This window comes from Chionomys nivalis, chromosome 11 (assembly GCF_950005125.1).
Source record: "Chionomys nivalis chromosome 11, mChiNiv1.1, whole genome shotgun sequence".
Classification (NCBI taxonomy): domain Eukaryota; kingdom Metazoa; phylum Chordata; class Mammalia; order Rodentia; family Cricetidae; genus Chionomys; species Chionomys nivalis.
Window position 1 is genome coordinate 40,573,680 of NC_080096.1, and position 22,163 is coordinate 40,595,842.

Genomic DNA, 22,163 nt, shown 5'->3' on the forward strand with positions numbered 1-22,163 from the left:
CACACTGACACCTCATGGATTGCTTCATTTACTCTCACCCCCTCTCTCCAAGGAGCCCACCACCACCTCCTAAGGCACGGATGCCCAGGGCCATACCACTTGAGTAACAGATAGACGACCCGAGGCAGGGGTGGGGAGGAACTGCCAGGTGGGGTTAAAGGGAAGCTCGGCAGAGGGTCTTGCTGGCATATCTGCAGGGCCAGGAGGCCAGGGTGAGGACAGAAAAGCCTCCAGCCAGTCCAGCTTTTCTCCTCCTCTTCCCTTGAGAGCCTATTAATCCTGCTTCTTTGGCCAAGCTGGGGCCTCTACCAAGCCAAGGTGGATTAGAGGAAGCTCAGTTACATAAGGGAAGGCAGCCTGGAATTGGGGCCTCCGGGGAGTTTTCTGCCCTCCCCTTAGCCTCTGGACCCTCCTGGTCCCTCCATGCTCCTCAGCACACTCTCTCACCTCCAGAAGTCAGCACAGCACGGAACCTTCCGCCACCAGCCTTGAAGTGGCTTCCAAACCTAGGCTTCACAGTGAAGCTGTGGTTATAAGCCACACCTCGCTGCCTGCTTGCTGGGTGCCTTGATAGCCAGTGATAGCCAAGTGCCACGGCCTTGAACAAATTCCTCTGCCTCCTTCTGTGTTTGTTTCCTCATCTATAAAATTAGAAGAATGAGCTAGTGTTTGCAAAGGGTTTACAAGAAGGCCTCACACCTTGCGGTAATTCTATTTAAACACACACACATGCACACACATGAATACACACACACACACAAATGCACACACCAAAAAATTATAGGACAGGTGTGATGATGCACACCCTTAATCCCAGCACTCACCAGGCAGAGGCAGGTGGATTTCTGTGAGGTCGAGGCCAGCCTGGTCGAGAGAGTGAGTTCCAGGACAGGCTCTAAAGCTACAGAGAAACCCTGTCTCAAAAAAACCAAAAACCAAGCAAGCAAACAAAAACAAAAACAACCCCCCCCAAAAAAAAACCAAAACCAAAACCAAGACAACAACAAAAAAACCCAAACCAAACTAAACAAACAAACAATAAAAAATAAATAAACATTCACAAACTCTGTCAGGTGTGACAACATCTGCCTACAATCCTAGTTACTAGAGACTGAGGCAGGAGGATTCCAAATTCAAGGTCAGTTTGAGCCATTTTTTTTTTTTTTTTACAAAGTACTCATGAGGGGATGGGGAAGATATGTACTACGAATTCTAATTGGCCCTAATTGTTGAGAGGAGCTGCGGGCCGCTTCCCACTGCTCAGCTAGCTTTACCCAAAATAATTACAAGGAAACTGTATTCTTTTAAACACTGCTTGGCCCATTAGTTTCAGCCTCTTACTGGCTAACTCTCACATCTTGATTAACCCATTTCTAATAATCTGTGTAATAATCCCGGTGGTGCCTTACCGGGAAGGATCTTAACCTGCGTCCATCTTGGAGAGGAGAATCATGGCGACTGCCTGACTTGGCTTCTTTCTCCCAGCATTCTGTTCTGTCTACTCCGCCTACCTAATTTTCTTTATTAACCAATAGACAGATGACCCTCCTCTATCACCTAATAAATAAAAACCCAGAGTCAGACATTAGGGGTGAAAACAGAGACCAGAGAAGCAGTGCAGCCAGTCACTAGAGAGACCTTTATCTCTACTGAATCCTCAGACTGAAGGTGCAATCCTGTCTCAACTAATCCTCAGACTGTGTCCTTAGACTGACTGCTTCAGACTGCTCTGAGCTCAAGTCTCCTCCTGCCTTATTCTTCTCTCCATCCAGCCATATCGCTCCTGTCTCTACCACCCTAGTGCTAGGATTAAAGGTGTGGGATCCCGAGAGAGAGAGAGAGAGAGAGAGAGAGAGAGAGAGAGAGAGAGAGAGAGAGAGAGCGCTCATAGTGGGCCTTCAGCAGATGCTGTCTACTCTGACGTCTGTTTTTCTTTAATTCAGAATTGGACATCTTTAAGGACACAGCCCCAGGGGAACCATGCCTGGCCTGTCAGCATCATCCAGGAGAGGGTAAGACCCAGGACACGATGAAGGAAAGGGGTCAGAGCCATGGCTCAACACACAGCAAGGCTTCTAGGACAGCTTCTGTGTTCATTTTTCCACCTGTGTTCAAATCATATGCTCCAGCTCAGGGTCACATACTGGGTTTAAGTTTTGTTTTGTTTTTAGGTTTATAGTCTTTAATTTTGCTATTCATACAAAACAGATATCTACAAAGATTTCCCTTCAATAGAAACTCTCCCTGGAAATATAATCTTTTCGGTATTCTCAGGAGTAAGACAAATCTTTAAAGGAATTGTAGACAGCTATTAGTGGAGATCTTCAAGTATAAGCAACAGGACTTTGTGTAATTTAGGCAGCAAAATAATTCATTAAAAAGATACTAAGGGTGCCGGGCGGTGGTGGCGCACGCCTTTAATCCCAGCACTTGGGAGGCAGAGGCAGGCGGATCTCTGTGAGTTCGAGACCAGCCTGGTCTACAAGAGCTAGTTCCAGGACAGGCTCCAAAACCACAGAGAAACTCTGTCTTGAAAAACCGAAAAAAAAAAAAAAAAAGATACTAAGGGGGGCTGGAGAGATAGCTCAGAGGTGAAGAGCATTGCCTGCTCTTCCAAAGGTCCTGAGTTCAATTCCCAGGAACCACACGGTGGCTCACAACCATCTGTAATGGGGTCTGGTGCCCTCTTCTGGCCTACAGGCATACACACAGACATAATATTGTATACAAAATAAATATTTTTAAAAAATAATAAAAAATAAAAAGATACTAAGTAGCTTCCAGATCCAGTAGGCAGACTAAAGGAGCAGGGTTTTTTTTTTTAATTTGCCCTGTGTTAAAACATTTTTTAAATTGGTATTTATTGAGTTCTACATTTTTCTCTGTTCCCCTCCCTGCCTCTCCCTCCCCTTTCAATCCTCCCTCGAGGTCCCCATGCTCCCAATTTACTCAGGAGATCTTGTCTTTTTCTACTTCCCATGTAGATTAGATCTATGTGAGTCTCTCTTAGTGTCCTCATTATTGTCTAAGTTCTCTGGGATTGTGGTTTGTAGGCTGGCTTTCTTTGCTTTATGTTAAAAAACCACCTATGAGTGAATACATGTGATAATTGTCTTTCTGTGTCTGGGTTACCTCACTCAAAATAATGTTTTCTAGTTCCATCCATTTTCCTGCAAAATTCAAGCTGTCGTTATTTTTTTTCTGTGTGTAGTACTCCATTGTGTAAATGTACCACATTTTTCTTATCCATTCTTCCGTTGAGGGGCATTTAAGTTGTTTCCAGCTTCTGGCTATGACAAACAAAGCTGCTATGAACATAGTTGAGCACATGTCCTTGTGGCATGATTGAGCATCCTTTGGATATATACCCAAAAGTGGTATTACTGGGTCTTGAGGAAGGTTGTTTCCTAATTTTCTGAGAAATTGCCACACTAACATCCAAAGGGGTTGTACCAGCTTGCATTCCCACCAGCAATGCAGAAGTGTTCCCCTTTCCCTACAACCTCTCCAGCATAAGTTGTCATCAGTGTTTTTGATTTTGGCCATTCTTACAGGTGTAATCTCAGAGTTGTTTTGATTTGCATTTCTCTAATGACTAAGGATGTTGAACATTTCCTTAAGTGTCTTTCAGCCATTTTAGATTCCTCTGTTGAAAGTTCTCTGTTTAGGTCTGTACTCCATTTTTTTTATTGGATTATGTGATCTTTTGGTGTCCAATTTCTTGAGTTCTTTGTATATTTTGGAGATCAGACATCTGTCTGATATGGAGTTAGTGAAGATCTTTTCCCATTCTGTAGGCTGTCGTTTTGTCTTGTTGATTGTGTCCTTTGCTTTACAGAAGCTTTTCAGTTTCAGGAGGTCCCATTTATTAATTGTTTCTCTCAGTGTCTGTGCTGCTGGGGTTATATTTAGGAAGTGGTTCCCTGTGCCAATGCGTTCAAGTGTACTTCCTACTTTCTCTTCTATAAGTGTGGCTGGCTTTATGTTGAGGTCTTTGATCCAGTTGGACTTGAGTTTTGTGCATGGTGATAGATATGGGTCTATTTTCATTTTTCTACATGTTGAGATCCAGTTATCCCAGCACCACTTGTTAAATATGGTTTCTTTTTTCCATTTGATATTTTTTGCTTCTTTATCAAATATCAGGTGTTCGAAGATGTGTGGATTGATATCGAGGTCTTCTATTCAGTTCCACTGGTCCTCCTGTCTGTTCTTATGCCAATATCAAGCTGTTTTCAGTACTGTAGCTTCAAGTTTTATTTTTAAGCCTTATTAATTTTTATTTTATGTGCATTGGTGTTTTGCCTGAATGTATTTGTGTGAAGGTGCCAGATCTGCTCGATACCCTGGAATTAGAGCTACAGACAATAGAGCTGTTATGTGGGTGCTGGGACCAGAACTCAGGTCCTCTGGAAAAGCCAGTACTCTCAACCACTGAGCCTCTCTCCGGCCCCAGGTTCAGTTTTAGTTATTTGCCATAGACAATCTGCCCCCTCTCCCAGGTTCAAGTTTTAATTGTTTGCCATAGACAACCTGCCCCTCCCTCCTCTTTCAGGTGCCCCTGTAGTTACCCAGACCAGAGGTGAAGTTCCACTGTACCCAGGTGGGGGGTAGGGGGAGCTGGTACAGGCTCACCTGCCCTCTGAGCTGACTGGTATAACCTATCGTCCTCCTCAACGCGCCCACCTGGCCACCACTCTGAGTGCTGAGGTCCAGGACCTGGTCAAGACTGTCACCCCCACCCTAATATAAACGAGTGTGTTATCAGCAAGGGGCAAGATGATGTGGTGGCCTACAGCCAAGGTCTGTGGGACCTGTATGCAGACAGCTCTGCCACTTCCCTGTATGCGAACCCTATACTCTTCTGTGTGGCACTGTGCATGCCATCTGTTTGGAGTGAGTCCTGCAGGGTGGGGGCCTGGGACCCACATGGAGCTTTACAGTAAGGTAAGACAAAGAAACTCGGTTCCCAGTCTGCCAATCAGTCTCACCTATAAATATAGCCAGTGTTCACCTGGACAAGGCCAGCAGCTTTCCCAGTTCATGCCAACTGAGGGAGTAAGACGCAGGGTCTGAAGGCCACACATATTACATCCTCTGGCCAGAACCATGTCAGCCATAAGCAGCACCCAGCAAGACATGCAGATTGGAAGCTCTGAGTGGCAGCTGTCTATGTCTTTGGTTAATAAAAACACAGGAGATAAGGAAACATGATGTAATACTTGCAATTTGGGGACCAAATCCTCCAAAGCATAGGAAAAAGAATTAAAGGGGTGGGTTGTTTTTGGCTTTTTATTTTTTGAGACAGAGTTTGGCCATGTTGCTCAGGCTGGCCTTGAATTCCTGAACTCAAGTGACCCTCCCACCTCAGCATGTGAGTAGCCGAGACTGTAGGAGAGCACCATCGTACAGGGAGCACAGAGGATTACTGAAGGTGACATTTGGAAAGAAATGGTGTCCCCAGAGGTCAGCCCTGAGCTGAGCACTGCTGGGAATGGCCAGCAGGGAGACAGGGAGTGGACAGGCCTGTCATGATCTGGATATGAAATGTACCCATATGTCAAATATGTGCTGTTTGGAGGGTGTTAGACACTTCAACAGTACCTCACTGGAGGAAATAGGTCATTGGGGGGACAGGAGTGTCGGGGTGTCTCTTTCCCATCATCCTTAGTTTGGTTGCCCTGGCTATACTTCCTGCCTAGCTACTAGCCAATCAGCATTTTATTAAGCCAATTTGAGTGATAAATCTTTACAGTATAAACCATGTCTTGAAAAAGTAAACAAACAAATATCGCACTAGTTGCCAGGTTGCCCAAATTCTACCAGAGTGAGGTGAGAGAAAGGGATCCACCCTACGACAGGGGTGTCAATTGCCTCTGGGTGGCCTGATCTAAAGTCCAGGCATTAAATATCTAAAGCAGAAACAGAGAGAGGCAGGTCGGGACTGCCCTCGATTCCTCGCCTTAAGTGGAGTCCTCCCTCACCCTCCCAGAGATGAGCAAGAGCACTGCTTCTGAAGCTTCTATTCTCAGGGCAGGGGAGTGTCCTTGCCCTTCCTGCAGGTCAGGCTCAAGCCCTGCTCACCACTCTCTTAGCATTTCTCTACAATACTCACCCCTTTTGGAGCTTCGAGTTCTAACGTGTGCCTTGGCTGGAGCTCTCCAGTGGGAAGGTTGTACCTGGCACCTTTGCTGCTATATCCCGGGATAGTCGGCTCTTTGTCCCCCAGGAGCATCCATGAGGACCACCAGCAGGATTCAGCAAGGCATGGCGGTGAAGCTCTAGGAGCCCTGAGAGAGGACGTGTGTCTTGTCCCAAGCCATAGGCAAGGCGAGAAGAGAACTGTGCTTGGGAGCCCTGGCCCTGGGCCAGGGCCTTTCACTCATGTCGCACCTGCTGGACCTGAGACCCAGCGAAAACTGTCCCAAGCAGGTTGAGGACCCAGGCCAAACAAAATGTAGCGTCTTGACTTATGTTCATGGAACTTTAATGTGCCCGTGACACCTGGTTCTGAGAAGTCACACCTAACACCCTGCAAACCACAACAGAAGTCCCATGTCCTTCATGCTCGGTGGAATAGCAAAGACAAAAATTCCTCTAGGCCTCACTACACTGACCTGCTGTGACTGAAGGGGACCTGGGATCCCTCCACACCCTCTCCTGCTGCCTTCCAGGCAAGGTTCCCCAGGGTCCCATGGAGGCCAGTTTGAAAAGCAGGGTGTACAACCATGAGCGGGGGGAGACCTGTAGGGCTGTCCCTGCCATTCAGCTTGGGTGAGCCACTCTTGGGGCCCTGGTTTCCCTGTTTGTATAGTGATCTGCTGGACAGGGTTTTCTGGCATCAGAGCATCTGCTCAGCTCTGCGGTTAAAAATGCTTAATCCTGAAGGCTCCTAGCTCTCAGCTTCTAACATTCCACTGCCGAGCTTTAGATCTGGGACTGCCTGTATCTAGCCTGTGCTGGCGCAGCATACTGGGGCCCAGGCTGTGGAAAGCAGAATTCATTAGGTCGACGTGATGCCCAGGGGCAGCAAGTTCCCTGGAGAGGGCATGCCCCGTGCAGGATGGAAGAGGTGGGGGTGGGGGCTGGGTGGACCTGGATCAGCAGCCACTCAGTGGGCAGAGCTGGGAGAGGGACCCAGGTCTCCTGACTCCTGCTCTATCTTTAGATCTCCATAGCAACTGTCGCCAGGGCACCGAGCTGAAGGCACGGGCTATGTGGCTGCCTGCAGGAGGGAGGGGCATTTGCCTCTATTACTCTTCTTTTGTGGGGAAAGGACTCTGGGCTGGCTTCCTGAGTCAGGAAAGAGAATCTGAGCATGAAGCTGATCATGGCAGGAAAGACTTGGTGCTGACACAGAACTGATCCAGGGAAGCGCCTTGTTCTGAGAACACAGTCAGGTCATCGAGCAAGGCCTTCAGCAAGTCAGGATCAACCCATGGAAGGTAGAGAAGCTAAGGTCCTCCAGAGAGCTCTGAGCTTTTCCTGAAGTCATTCTCTTACCACCGACTCTGGACCCTCTGGAAGGATCAGAGAGGCTCCTCTCCCCTTATCCCATCCAGTGCCCACCATCCTGAGCTTGGCAGGACTCCATGATTGGATTCTTTGGAGGAGTCTTCCCTGGCTTCCAGGCTAGCTGCTGGGTTCCCTTCACACACCAGAACTAGGAGGGAAGGGCAAACCTTCTGTGCAGACAGGAAAGGAAGTTCCAAGGGTGATGACATTTTCCCAAGGTCTCTGGGTAAGTCAGAAGCAATGTCTGGCCTGGACTCCATGTCTTCTGATTCTAGTCTGGGCTCCTTCCTGTGTCCCTGTATAAGGTCCACGGCTAGGGCTAGAAGAGGAAGTAGGAATCCTTAGTCAGACCAGCAGCCAGCAGACACTGAGCCATGTCCTCAGTAAATTCAGGTGAGCCACAGACTAATGTAAACGGCTTTCTCCGGCAGCGGGCCACTAGCTCATCAAGCAGTTCCTGGCCCAGGCGGCCAAAGTGGGTCTTCTCACGGTAGCTCCAGGGAAGCTGCTCTGGGGAGACCTCCTGAAAAGACAAGAAAGAGCAACCATGACTCTTGGGGTTCTCGGTGTTCACTCAGTCAGCTCTCTTCTGCCATTGTGGGAAATGGTAGAAACCATAAAAAAAAAAAAAAAAAAAAAAAAAAAAGCTCCTAGTTCCTAGGGAGCCCTGGAGAGAGAGTCCTAACAACTGCCACACTGAGTTACTAGCCTCTGAGCTATGAGATAAAGGCCCAGGCTGTGGAAAGCCATGGTCCTGCCAGCCAGAGTAAGAACACAGTCCTGTGGAGGCCTGAGGGGCAGGGGCTCCTAGTGTCCCATGTACTTTCAGGTCTTGTAGCCCCACTTCAAGGAGCCTGGATGACTTCCATGTCCACTGGTGATGTTAAGGGCACTCTGCAAAGAACTGGATCTTTCTCTGCTCCCCCAAACACTCTCCTGACCCAGTAGAACCTTGAGGGCAGAGCTGGCAGACATCGCTGGCCTTATTTCTCCTTCCCATTTCCTGATTCTCCCCAACCACTCAGTTCTACTGGCCCTCCTAATTGTGCATCCCAAGATGCGCTGAGTCTGGTTACTCCTCAGTCGTGGTAGAGACCTTAAACAATGATAGATAGGCACGGTGATGACAGACGCAGGGCTGGGACAGCAGAAACACTAACACCCCTGGGGGCTCTGAGCCTGCAGGAACAAAGGCTAGCTGCTAGGGCCGGTGTACCTGCAAGCTCGACAGCAGTACCAGGACACAGCATTGCGGAGGGCAGGCCAAGATGGAGTTGGCAAGGTCAACAGGCCAGTGGGCTTGGGGAGTCGTGAGAACAGCGGGGGCAGTGAATGGCTAGGAGCAAGGCGGTGCAGAATGAAGAACAAGTTGGCAGAAGTCGGGAGACCTGAAGACGCTGTTACTAGGTTGAGGCAGGGAAAGCAGCAAGCTGAGGCAATGTATGTGAGTGAGCAGAGTTACCACAGTCACCCCTGACTCCTGTTATCGAGTCGGCCCATTTTCCTGCCCAGCTTTTGGCATCTAGCATCATCACAGCCTGGCAGAGCCAAAAGTGAACTTTACTATAACTCCCTGGTCCAGGTTCAGATGCCACTTCTTTCCTGCAACAGTCCTGACCTCACTTGCCCTCTCGCTGGTCAGAAGTGACGGACATCCACTGGCCTGTGTGTGCACTGTACTGATAGACAGCTAGGAGAATGTCCTCTGTACAGGACCAGCAGGGCTGGCACCCAGCTCTCGGTCGTGGCTACCTTGTTACTTCGGGTTCTACATCTGTAAAGAAGACAGGATGGCAATAAAAGCCTCACGCGACTGTGTGGGGTCTGAAGGGCTCTGAGTGGCACACAGAAATGTTCAAAGAAGAGCACTATCCTGGGAAGTTTTTGTCAACTCACTAAAGCTGGAGTCGTCTGAGAAGAAAGACCCTCGGGTGAGTAATTGCCTTGAGATCAGACCAGTCTTTGGCAAGCCTGTGGAACACATTCTCTCATTCTATTTTTTTTTAAAAAATGAGAAAGGGACTCACTGTGTACAGCCTTGGCTGGCTTAGAACTCTCTATGTAGACCAGGCTGGTCTTGAACTCACAGAGATCTGCCTGCCTCTACCTCCCAGGTGCTGGAATTAAAGGCATGCACCACCACTGTCTGGCCAGTTCCTTTTCTTAACTGATGATCAATGAGGAAGGGTCCAGCTCACTGTGGGTGGTGCCATCCCTGAACAGGGTCCTAGGGTAGAAAGTAAACTGAACATGCCAAGAAGAAGCATTCCTTCACGGTCTCTGCTTTGGTTCCTGTCTTTGGGTTTAAGTTTCTGCCATGACTTCCACTCCAGATGGACGACACCTTTCTTCCCAAGCTGCTCCTGGTCACCATCTTTATCAGCAACAGAAGATAACTAAGACACAGCGATGACCAGCTGACCCTGCAGACAGGAAGTGTCTCACCTCCATTTGTGTCCCAGGCATCTCTCATTTGGTTGAGGTCAGAGGGGAAGAGGGCTAGCCAGCAGTCAGGTGAGTTCACCAGGTGCCTGGCCCAGGCTTTGGTAGGATTTCTTTTTTAAAAAAAAAATATTTATTTATTTATTTATTTATTATGAATACAATATTCTGTCTGTGTGCATGTCTGCAGGCCAGAAGAGGGCACCAGACCTCTTTACAGATGGTTGTGAACCACCATGTGGTTGCTGGGAATTGAACTCAGGACCTTTGGAAGAGCAGGCAATGCTCTTAACCACTGAGCCATCTCTCCAGCCCTTTGGTAGGATTTCTGTGCTGTTGACCCAAGTCCTTCCCTTGTCCCCTCAGCTGCACACCAGCCTCCTACTTCATGCCCTGGCATGGACACTTCCTGCTGCTGTTGATGTTCACCAAACATGTCAAAGAGCTTTCCACCTTTGGACATGTGTGAGGACCATGGCTCTACAAAGCTCTCCAGTTTCCTGGCCCCAGCTATAAGGCTGAGGATCATATAAACTGCCAGAGATTTTCCAGAAATGTCTCAAGAAGGAAACTGAGCAGGGAGTATAGTACAGGACTATATGGCTACCCTCAAGCAAAAGGAAATGGGGAGGGGAATGGCAGCATGGGCTAAGTCCAGAAGAAGCTAAACCAGACCTTTAGAAAGCAGACAGACAATCAGTGACGGAAGGCTTGGCTTGAGATCAGGCATGCTGCGGCAGGAGCTGGCGGGGATGGGGACACAGGAAACAGGATATAGGTGGTTTCCAGCTAGAAAACCTGTAGCCATTCTGCTGCTGTGTGGAGGAACAGATGGAGGTGGCAGAGACCTTACTGAAGACACTGCCTAGTCAGTCTTGATGGAGCCTCTACTCTGGGCCTGGCCTCATGTTAAGTATCACAAGGAGTATGTGGGCCCACATTCTTAGCCACAAACACCTGAACATGGCTGCCTTGACCCCATATTCAGGTCCAGCCCACACAAGGGATCCCAGGAGGTGGGTGGAACACAGCGGAGGACAATGGCTATGAACTGGGGCTCAGGAGTGTGAAGCGTGGGGCCCAGCCCTTCTGTAAGCGTGCTTCCTCCTCTGTGTGATGGACTCACCACTGTCTACCTTTCACACAGAGGCCTTGGGACTATCAGTACAGCACAGGGCACAGAGGCCACAGCCAGTCCTCAGGACAGGAGAGAGGAAGTGCAGCTTCTTAGGGGAGGAAGCCTTCACCCTGAGCTCACCTGACTGAGGACAAAGAAGGTTTGCACGTTCCAGAACCTGGCCTGCTCCTGGAGGAAGGTCTTCAGGTAGATGCTCTCGAAGGTCTTGAAGCAGCCAACCAAAGTGACGAAGGTCTCGTCATCTGCATTGTCTGTGATGCTCTGCAGGATGGGCACCATAGGGGCCAGGCCTGTGCCAGCTGCCAGCATGAGGAGTTCACCATACTGGAGGGGATGGACAGCAGAGCAGATGGTGGGTCTTCTCTCGGCTAAGCTGAACAGCAATGCCTTTCTCCCGTGTCCTATCTCTGCCACGCTCTACACTGGTGCAGGAAGTCACCTGGTTTGTGAGCAGCAGGCAAGGCCTGCAAAACACAGCTTATGGGATTCTGCAGCTCCTGCACTGTAGCCCAACCTGAAAGGGGCTTGGCTGCCTCTGCTTACATGTTTGTGCTAACAAGGAACCCACTACCTCCCAAAGTCATATCCTCTCCTACCAAAGCCTTTCCCCTCCCAACTTCATCCCAGCCTGTTTTCTGACCCTGGGGAGCTCTACAAAGGTCTTGGGCCCCAGTCTAGAACCCTGAACCTCTCTTCTCTGAACTAAATGAAGTGATATATACATGTGCCTAGCATGGCACTGTAAGGTAGGTTCCTGCCCAAGAGACCTAGTATCATCCACCCTCCTCAGTGAGCCCATTTCCTGTTTGTAGGCTTCTTCTTTTTTTTTTTTTAAAAAAAGGCAGGCCTTTTCAAAGTCAGTTCCTCTTTCTTTCTTCCTTCCTTCCTTCCTTCCTTCCTTCCTTCCTTCCTTCCTTTTCTTTCTTTTGTTATTTTTGCTTTTTTCAAGACAGGTTTTCTCTGTATAGCCCTGGCTGTTTTGGAACTCAGTAGACTCAAACTCAAAAGTTATGCCTGCCTCTGTCTCCGAAGAGCTGAGATTAACAGCATGCACCATCACTGCCTGGTTCTCAAAGTCAGTTTCTTAAAGGTTAATGCCTGTTACACACAGAAAAATACTCACCTTTTTCATTCCAGAGATTAGACTCATGTGTATAAACACTAACCATGTGATCTGGGCCTCCATTTCTTCACTGGTGGGAAACAATAATGAGAGCATTTCCTAAAATAGCTCCTGTCTCAGCACCACCACGAGGACCAGAGGAGGGAACATAAACGCCCGGTATGGAGTTGAGATTTCCTAATCATTCCAGCTTTTCCCCTTATTAAGACTGAGATCCTGCAACCATGGTCCCTCCAACCTCTAGGTCTGTGACCTACCTCATTCCTCCTTTTCTTCCTTCCTTACTCAGGCTGTGTTCTAGGAAGCCTTCCCTGAGCAGGGCTGGGGTGGGAGTTCTTCCTTTCCTGTCCCCTAGTGCATTGTGCTCCCTCACACCACACTGGCAAACACTACCTGTCTATCCCTGGACAGACGCTAGTGTCTGCCTATGGCATGAAGGCACAGACAGACATTTGTATGGTTGATTTAACGTGACAACTACAGGGCAGGGCTAGCAAGGGGCTGGGTACCTGAGCCTTCTCAGGGAGCAAAGCAGACCCTGGAAAAGCTTTTGTGGACCTGGGTGAGACAGGAGGCTCTGATGTCCTCAAGATGCAGGTCACAGGCACTGGGGGGCTCTCTCATGGGAAAGGTGATCAGAGAACCATTTGCTCTAAGCTAGGAAAAGAAACAACACCTACACCCTGCTCTCAAGGGTCTGGGGGACACAGAATGCAGGGCCGACATGAGTGATACCAGAACACTGCTGGAGAGAGATAACATACACACCTTCAAGTGTCGGGAGGGGGGGGGGAGAGTCATCTGCGAGTTGCCGGGAGGGCTGAGTAAGCCAACACATGGCAAGGGTTAGAGCCAGAGCCTGCACAGGAGATGGGTTTGGCAGTCTGCATGGGGGCATGCATTTCCTGTGACTGTGGGGGTGGAGACCAGGTCCTACAAAGGCCAGGTAAGTAGTACACTAAGCTACATCCCAGTCCTGACAGGGCTGGTATCATGATGCTCATACACACGTGTGCGTGTACGTGTTTGTACATATGCCATGTATGGGAGAGGGTTTGGAAGTGAGGACGTGAGCTGGCATCCCAGGAAGATGGTTTGCAGGTGCATTCTTCTTTCTGTCTGTCTCTGATGATGATTTTTTTTTGGTTAGAGGACACGTTTTGCATTTATAATAAGGGGAAAATACAATAAAAGCTATTTTTAAATTAAACAAAAAGAATGGCAAGGCAAGCATGATTCATTATTTTCCACTTGTTTTGGTTTTGCTTTGTTTTCCTAATTATAAAGGTAATAGGTGTTCATTCCAGATAATTTGAAAAGTATAATGAAGAAAATTAAAATTGTCCATAATTTCCCCACCCAAACCTGCTAACATTTCACACATTTTCCATATACATTTCTTCTGTGCATTTTAAATTAGTTTCCCTAGTGGGTGTATATTGCTTTGTGCCTAGTACTTGTCACTTGCTCTTATAGCATAAGCATAGAGCATCATTAAAAACATAACTTCAAACTCTAGGAGAATGTTCTATCAAGAACCTGTAACCCAGTGTGCTTAACTCTTTGTTGGATGCTCAGTTGCCTCTTTTGTTATTATAAATAAAAATGTCACTAGCACAGGCAGGAGAAGCAGAGTTTGATTTTTTTTTTTCCTCTTTGTAATAGACTTCCAGAAGTGGAATTCCTGGGTCAAAGGATTCTCAAGACTGTCGATACACACTACTGGATGTCCTCCCAAGCATGAGACAGCCCAAAGAGAAACTACCAGTGCTTTCTGGGAAGGCTGGACACAGACACAAGCGCACCACGGAGATGAGGGCAAGAGACTTCCAACCTAGAGGTACTTGGCTCTCGGCAGCAAGTGTGTGCTGCATTCAGCCTCCCGAGAAGAAGGTGCAACTGGAACAGGATGTGAGAGTCAGAGGGCATGGGGTCCTGAACCCCAAGTACTCAGGCCCAATTTTCTGAGTCACAGGGACTCACTAACAATTCTGAAGTAAAGTGGACAGTTTTGTTTATTGGGCCTATCCATTCCCTCCCTTGTCTAAGGCCAACGTCACTCTGGGTATTGGGTTTACATATTGGAAGAAGAGTGCATTGTGCTTCTGTAGCCTGGAACAGGGAACTCTCAGCAGGGAGACAGCCCCCGCAAAGCTCCTCAGGACTGAAGGACTGACCTTGTTTGGTTCATACAAGAAGCTTCCGAAAGGCCCTCTCCAGAAAGCTGTGTCTCCTGTTCTCCAGGACTCCACGTACCGGGACATCAGCCCAGTCTGATAGCACTTGAAGCAAACACAGGGAACAGTCAGTGGGCAGCACGTTCTGCTGCACAAGCCTCCCTAGCCAACACTTGGAATTCCTTCTGAATGCTCAGTGGCTCCCAAGGAACTCTCAGGTTGTCTTCTTCTGCGCCCTACATGTTGGAGGTATCATCCACACTGGCATCTACCTACACAAGTAGATGATGAGGTTGAGATGAAACTCCAGTGAACCTACCAACTTCAAGGTCTCACACCAAATGCCTGAGGAGAGCACGCAGGGAATGCAGCCCAGCAAAGAACGGAGTAGTAACTAAAGCAACTAGTACTTAGTGTCAGAGAGACAGCAGGCTGCCAAGGGATGTCCCATCTAACAGGGAAGCTATTTCACAGGTGCTAGCCTGTGGTTTGTGTGACAGATGTTGCCAGATCTTAGGAGTCTTCCAAGAGATGCAGGAGATTCATATTTTTACCAAAAACCCTCCCACTTCTGAAATGTCAGCAATAAACTCATAATTCTGCAATTCCAGGCAGGCTAAAGCCAAGTACATGTGTATCGTCTCCAGCTTACTCTATATCACCTCCTGATGGGATGGCTGACATGTGAGTCCACACTGCCAGTCTGCTCTGTTCTGAGCACCATGCTGGGGTAGCAGGGCACACAGTGAGACCTGAAACACCAGGAAGACACCAGTGCCTGAACCATGAACATGCAGCAATAAATATTGCAGTCAACTCATTTATCCAGTCAGCCTCCTCTGAAAGGGCTCCAAGGATAGGAAGGATGCATATGGACATCTCAGACATAAACAAGGTAGATACTGACCCATGAAAAGGAGCCCTGAGCCCATACAGTGAGTTAAGGCTGGCCTTCTTGGGGGTCGGGGAGACATGCAAAGAAAACTCTGGGCATCTGCAGCAGCACTGTCAACAGCACAGAGTCCAGTCTTCTCTCGGGAAGAACAGATGGCCATGGAGGGGTAAAGTCAGGGGAAACAGTTGGGGACAAAACTGGAAGGGTGGTTGGGATGGCCCCAGGCTTGAAGGAGAGATTAGATTTGGTGATCAGACCTGCCTTTGAGCACCCACAGCTACCTCTGACACCAGCTACACAAGGCACAGGAAGTCCCTGCTCACCTGGGAGAGGCCTGGGAGGGAGGGTTTTTATTGGAAGGTGTGTGGGAACACGTTTTGGTTGCTGGGCCCAATTTGGGGAAAGTAAAAACCCCAGCTATGGGGGTTAGAAAGAAGGTTCAGCAGTTAAGAGCATTGGCCGCTCTTCCAGAGGACCTGGGTTCAGTTTCTAGCACCCATATGGTGGCTCACAACTGACTGTAACTCCAGTTCTAGGGAAGCAGCCACTCTTAGACATACACACAGACAAAACATTCAAACACATAAATCAAAGAAACAAATAAACAGAACACAGCTATGGCCCTAGGTGCCCCATAACACGACAATACCAAAGAAAGAGCACCATGCAGAGCCTGGCTCGGAGCAAGCGTCCATCAGTCCACTACCCAAGAGGCTTTGCAGCTTCAGTGTCTTCATCGCTAAAATGGAGATAATGTGGTCTTCCTGAGGTCGTGAGTTGAAATGAGAAAATGTGAACAGAGCTACAAGCAGCATAATCAGTGCCCAGCAGGTGCCTTCATTTCCTCGCGGGGAAAGTCAACCCACAAATTCCCACTGCCTTCCCAATTTGCACAGACATTTCCAGCTCTTCCCAGCCAGTGGCTTAGGGATAATGAGATACCTCTCCAAAGGAGAAAATCGGCCTTGCAGCTGGGAGGGATCCAGCTGCTCTGGAGGGCTGTCTCCAGGCTTATCCTCTCAGCAGAAGCACCCTAGACAAGCAGCGCCGGGAAGCAGGCCATTTGGAGAGGATTTGTGGAATCTCCCAGACAAACAGTAGCGTGCAAAAGGGAGCTCGTCCAGGCTTATGTGGGAAGGAATAAACATTCGGGCTCTGCAGGCGAGCAGGGCAGCAGGAGCCGAAGGCGGCCCTAGGCCCCAGAGTCAGGGGCTTGCTCACCCATAGCCCTCCTTCCTCCACCTTCCACTTTCGCTCTCCTGGGCCTCAGCCTGCTGATCAGTGAATAATGACACGGCCTTGGAAGAGGCGTGGGTATGCTCCCTAGGAGTCCACGAGGGAAATGCTCTCACTGGTAGGTGTGTCAGACTGTGGCCTGTGGCCACAGACAGCTAAGGGGAGCTTTGAAAGTGGCCTGACACTAAATTGAAAATTATTTTAAAACATTAGTATTTTTGTTTGGGGGTGTTTGTTGAGTCTATTGTTCTGGAGCATGGACTCTGTAGACACAGCATGGTGTTGCAAGGCTGAACGTGCCTGGAAGATCTACAACAGGTTGGAGGGCACGAAGCTGCACTTGCTGGAGGCCAAAGGTCAGAGCGTCAGTGGGTCCGTGAAAAGCAATATGCTTAGTTTCCTCACTCTAGGCCTCCTTGACTGTAATTTACTGCTATGATCTTGGGTCTCCAGGGCATTTTGTGTCCAGCTCATTTCACTCGGCTCTGACAGTTCTTCCTCCGGCCCAGCTGCCTCCCCCCCTACCCCAGAAGACCTGTTTCCTGTCCCCCTTTCCTGGCTATGGGCACTCTCGGTCTAGAATGCCATTCCCTGACACCATCAGCTCACACTCCCCCTTCGAGGCCCACCTCCCGGAGAGAGGATGTCAGGTTAGTTCTGTCTGAAGGCTCTACAGGCTCTTTTCTCTTCTGGCATCCTGTCCCCTTCTATGCCTGGATGAACACCTTTCCCAATCCGTGTGTCTTCTGCTATGCTGCTCCCAGTCTCAGACCTTTCTTCCCTTATTTCTCAGCCTTCAAACACATAGTATCTACCAGGAATCTGGGTCCGAGCTCCTTGTACACCAGTTGCCCTGAGCTGGGCAGGGCCTCCTGTCATGACTAGCATCATACTGCATTGAGCTGACCTGATCACTCTGTCCTGGGCTTGGTCCCTCCAGGTCAGGCTGGATCCCTGTGCCAGCAAAACACGGGTGCCAGGACTTGCTTCCACTTCATCTCAGCTCAGTACCCTCTTTCCATCAGTTGATAACAGGTGATAAGGCACAGCTTTCCTGAAATCTCCCAGTAACATGCCCTCTGTAATGGCCAGCAGCACCCCCCTTGGAAAAGGAGAGTGAAGAGGCCCCCCAAACTATTGCTCCTTCAAGTCAGCTTATTCTCACACCAACTAATAGACGGGAACCCCTCCAACCCAGTTAGGCTAGAGGGGGAGGTCCAAGTCCATAGCACCTTACAAAAGCCTCAACAAGAATCAACTCACCTTGATTAAAACATCAAAGTATCCTTCCGCAGTGACAGGGCTGATGGGAGTATAGGCTCTCTGAATTTCTAAGCCATCTGCTGTACCTCTGGGAAGAAGCAGTACACAGACAGTGGGCAGTCAGTCATTTAATAGACTCTTATCATGCGCCTCCTCTGTCAGGCTAATGGACATAGAGATGGGTCCCAGTCATTCCCAGAGGTCCTCGCCAAGGGACAGGTAAGGAACAGCAGAAGGAAGGGCAGTGAGTTCACCACCACCCAGGCTACTTGTGAGACATGTGTGCAGGTCACTTGATCCTTCAGTAGCATCTCCTGAAAAGTAGGGGTAGCCAGTTAGGTCCTGGGTGTGACTTCACTGGAATTAGTCATAGAGTATGTCAAAAAGAACACTGATAACAAAAAGTACACTGATGGCGTGAGCAGTCGGTGGGGCATTCCCGGGGTTTTCTGACTTCTGCTCTACAAAATAACACAGATAAAAACCTCTGCTGAGATTTATGAAACATTACCATAGGCCAGCAAGCACCAGAACTGGAGGAACCCTCAAAGGGGCTTGATGCTGAAGCTCTGCCAATGTATGGATTGCCTTTAGAATGTTGGCAACAATGGGGTCAGGAGAGCAATCATGAGTTATGATAATAGCTATGAGGTATGAATGTCTATTGTGTATCAGACATAGTATATGCATAATCTTATTTAAAATAACAACCTAGGGCTAGAGACAAGGCTCAAAGGTTAGGACTCTGAGTACTCACTGCTCTTGCAGAGGATCTGTTTGGTTCTCTTCACCTATATCGGGTAGCTCACAACTGCCAGTAACTCTAGTTTCAGGGAATCTGATACCTTCTTACCTCCATGGTCACTCCACACGTGATGCACATACATAAACTCAAGCACACATGCATATACATAAAAATAAAAACTCTTTAAAAGAAATCCAGAGCCAGGTGTGGTGGTGCACACTTTTAACCTCAGCATTCATGAGGCAGAGGCAGGTGGATCTCAGGGAATTCGAGGCTAGCCTGGTCTATAGAAAGGGTTCCAAGACAGCCAGGGCTATAAAGAGAAACCCTGTCTCGAAAAACAAAAGCAAAAACCAACCAAACAAAACAACAACAACAAAAACAAACAATGCTAAGAGAAGGAACACTATTTGCGCAGTGGCGTCTGACTACGGCTCCAACTCCCGTTTGATCCTGCTCCTTGAGTACCTCAGGTAGCTGGGTGTGGTGGTGTACCCTGTAGTCCCAGCACTTGGGAGACTGAGGCAGAAAATGCAGGAGTTTGAGCTGGCCTGGAGTACACCATGACTTTGAAAAAACAAACAAAAATAAAAAACAATACCCCAAATCAAACAATAACAGAAATCCTGACAACTTACTTCCCAGGACACCCAAACACTCTAGCCTTACCGTGTGCAAAATGTTCTGCTCTGGTGTCTGCAAAGACTGAAAGGCCCTGCCCAAGTGCATCAAATGCAGGGGCTAGACATAATGTAAGACATGTTCTGAAATATACGCAGAAACCAAGAATGGAACAGAATACGGCTCAGATGTGAAGCACACAACACCGCCTACTACAACAGGTAAAGTCTGATGTGTCTCACAGGGAGTGAGCACCGCCTCCCATCCATAAACTCAGGAGTCTGATGGAGTCGGGTACTGAAGATGAGCAGGCTCCTGACAGGTGGGGCCAGGAAGGGAACAGCCTGGGCTGGACAAGTGCAGGCAAGTCAGGAACTAGTAGCTGGATTTCAAGGCTAAGACATGGGCACATGTGGAGTGGGGAAGGGAGGCCCTGGCGGGAAGGGAGGTTGGGCAGCCATGGATTAGAATGTCATTATGGAAGCAATGAGGAGCTACAGAACGCGTCTTAATGAGTGACATGGTCAGATATATTAGGAATGTCACTGGGTGGTAGAGAGAATGGAGGGGAGTCAGCCTAGAATCTGGGTGTCCTGCCCACTCCAATTCACGGGTGGAGAGTTGCATAGCTATATCCTACATTATGGCTTCTCCTGCCAACTGAAACACTGAATTTGAAGGACTGCCAGTCAGGTCACAGGCCATAGGAACTGGACAGTGTGAGCTAAGTGGCCAGTCTGACCAGCAGTGAGCTCTCTTTCTGGTTTCCTCCCACCTTGCCTTTTGGCCATGTCTTGTTTGTTTTGTTGTTGTTGTTATTTGTTTCGTTAGTTTGTTTGATGACTTCATCTTGTCTTGCCAACCCCATAAGCTCCAGCAATCTTGGGGCTCAGATCTAAGCCCCTTTTTTCCTCCCACATACGCATATACTCCTGAATACTGTCTGGGTGTGTGATAACATCTTCCAGATAATGGCAACTAGCAGCCAGGAATCTGTGAAGGTTCAATGAGGTAATGAATGTGAGGAGACAGAACTGTGCCTTGGCTAGCAAGACCTGTGCTTGGCTAGTGAGACCCGTGCCTTGGCTAGTAAGACCTGTGCTTGGCTAGCAAGACCCGTGCCTTGGCTAGTAAAACCTGTGCTTGGCTAGTAAGTGCCATTAAGGGGATGGTATTATTATTTATCTCAAAAACACATCACTGAGCTCCATGTCAAGGACCCTGAGTTATATGCTCCTGGGTCTATCTTGAAGATGGCAAGCAAGGGCTTAAGAAAGGCCAAGCAAGCTGCCCCAGGCTACTCAGCTGGTCAGTGGCAAAGCATGGCAGCAGGCTTGGTCCTCCCACAACCCAAGTGTACCGTAGGATGAGGTGCTGTCCAGGATGCAGGCCGAGCTGACTGTTCCCAGGCAGTGTAAACCGGACATGGTAGGTGTCCTTTGTGAGTTTTTCTATGGCGCTGATGTGGAAGGCCAGGAAGGTCTCTGGACTCAGCTTGGTGGAGCAGCCCTGCAATGAGAAATGTCTTGACTTCTAGGGGACAGGCCTAAGGGACACACATCCTTGACATTTTTCCTGATGAGAGCCATCTCTTTTTTTTTTTTTTTTTTTCGAGACAGAGTTTCTCTGTAGCTTTTGGTTCCTGTCCTGGAACTAGCTCTTCTAGACCAGGCTGGCCTTGAACTCACAGAGATCCGCCTGCCTCTGCCTCCCGAGTGCTGGGATTAAAGGTGTGTGCCACCACCGCCCGGCGAGAGCCATCTCTTGATGTGACAAAGAGTTGACCCTACCTTGCTTCCCCTTTATCCACAGCACATGGAGTCTACTTGGTGTTTAAGCTTTCTGTAGTTTCCCACAACCCCAGGACCAAGCACAGGCTCCTTAGCCTACACTCAAGGGAGCAGTGAACAACTACAAGCTTCATTTATCTACAGATGGCAGATTCCCATTCCTCCTCCAAGGCCACCTGTCACTACCCCTCAAGGTCCTCACTGTTCAAGTAGTATCCTCTGAACAAAACACTAACTCTAGGGTACTGAACACCTGCTCAGCCTTCAGACCCATTAAGTTCCAGATCTGGAGAGCTGAAAACCCATGGAGCCATAGAGATGATCCAATCCAGCATCCTTGTATCACATGTGGGGAAACTGAGGCCCGAAGCAATAGCTTATGAAAGGTCTCAAGTCTTGGCTCGGGAGGAACACAGAGGTGGGTTGTCCTCTGAGGACAGATTAATTAGAAGAGTCATTGACACCAGAGACAGAGAATATGGCAAGGTTCCAAAGAAAATTCAGGCCCATTAGGCTACGAGGAGGTAACCTCTTACAGGCTTTGGAGAGAAAAGGGAGGTTCTCTGTCATATTGTTGATGAGTAGCCCATAATACATGCGGGCAGTCATTTCTCTGACTCCCAGGAGGCAGGAAGAGGGGAAAGGTCCGGCCCTTTAGTTAACCTTTGTCCATAATATGTTGCCTCACTAGGGCACTTTGCAAACTTCCTTTGCGGAAGTAAGAACTACAGAGTCACAGACAGTCACAGTATGGTGCCTGACATCTGTGACAGACATCACAGAAGCTGTGAGGGCAGACAGAGAAGGGCTGCTGCAGGTGAGCATGGCTGTGTAGTCTCAAATCTAACTGCTTATTTGTTATTTGTTCAAAGTCAGCAGGGAGCAGGGACTCAAAATCATGTCCTCTGGGTTCAGCACACTGTCCTCACCATCCCAACCCCTCCTTGTGCCTCTTGTGGGCAGCCTTCTCTGAATACCATGACTGAGCTCTCTCCCAGACAGGGTCTCTCTGTAGCCCTGGCTGTCCTGACCTTGCTATGCAGACCAGGTGGATCTCGAACTCACAGAGATCCTCCTGCCTCTGCCTGCAATTAAAAGTGTGCACCACCACACCTGGTTTTGTCTCTCTTGTATAGTATTCATATTTGGCTTACCTGAGGAAGGTGTGGTTGCAGCACCAACTTAGAATTCAATAACCAGTATCTCAGCATTGACAGG

General features: G+C 48.7%; 1 protein-coding gene across 2 annotated transcripts in view; it reads right to left on the minus strand.

The window, feature by feature from the left end:
* Positions 1-22,163, minus strand: part of LOC130883483 (NADH-cytochrome b5 reductase-like) — a 36,164-nt gene that overhangs the window by 10,267 nt on the left and 3,734 nt on the right. The window contains exons 3-8 of one of the 2 annotated variants that reach the window (XR_009057974.1): positions 20,516-20,664; positions 17,790-17,877; positions 14,396-14,500; positions 11,216-11,419; positions 6,116-8,038; positions 448-641 (exon numbers count right to left, since the gene is read on the minus strand). Coding sequence is in view for 1 of the 2 variants with exons in the window: in XM_057783974.1 (XP_057639957.1) it covers positions 7,835-8,038; positions 11,216-11,419; positions 14,396-14,500; positions 17,790-17,877; positions 20,516-20,664 (750 nt within the window). In the remaining variant the exon portion in view is untranslated. Of the gene's footprint in view, positions 1-447; positions 642-5,524; positions 8,039-11,215; positions 11,420-14,395; positions 14,501-17,789; positions 17,878-20,515; positions 20,665-22,163 lie in introns of those variants that run through there. The other variant, XM_057783974.1, reaches the window with a different exon arrangement.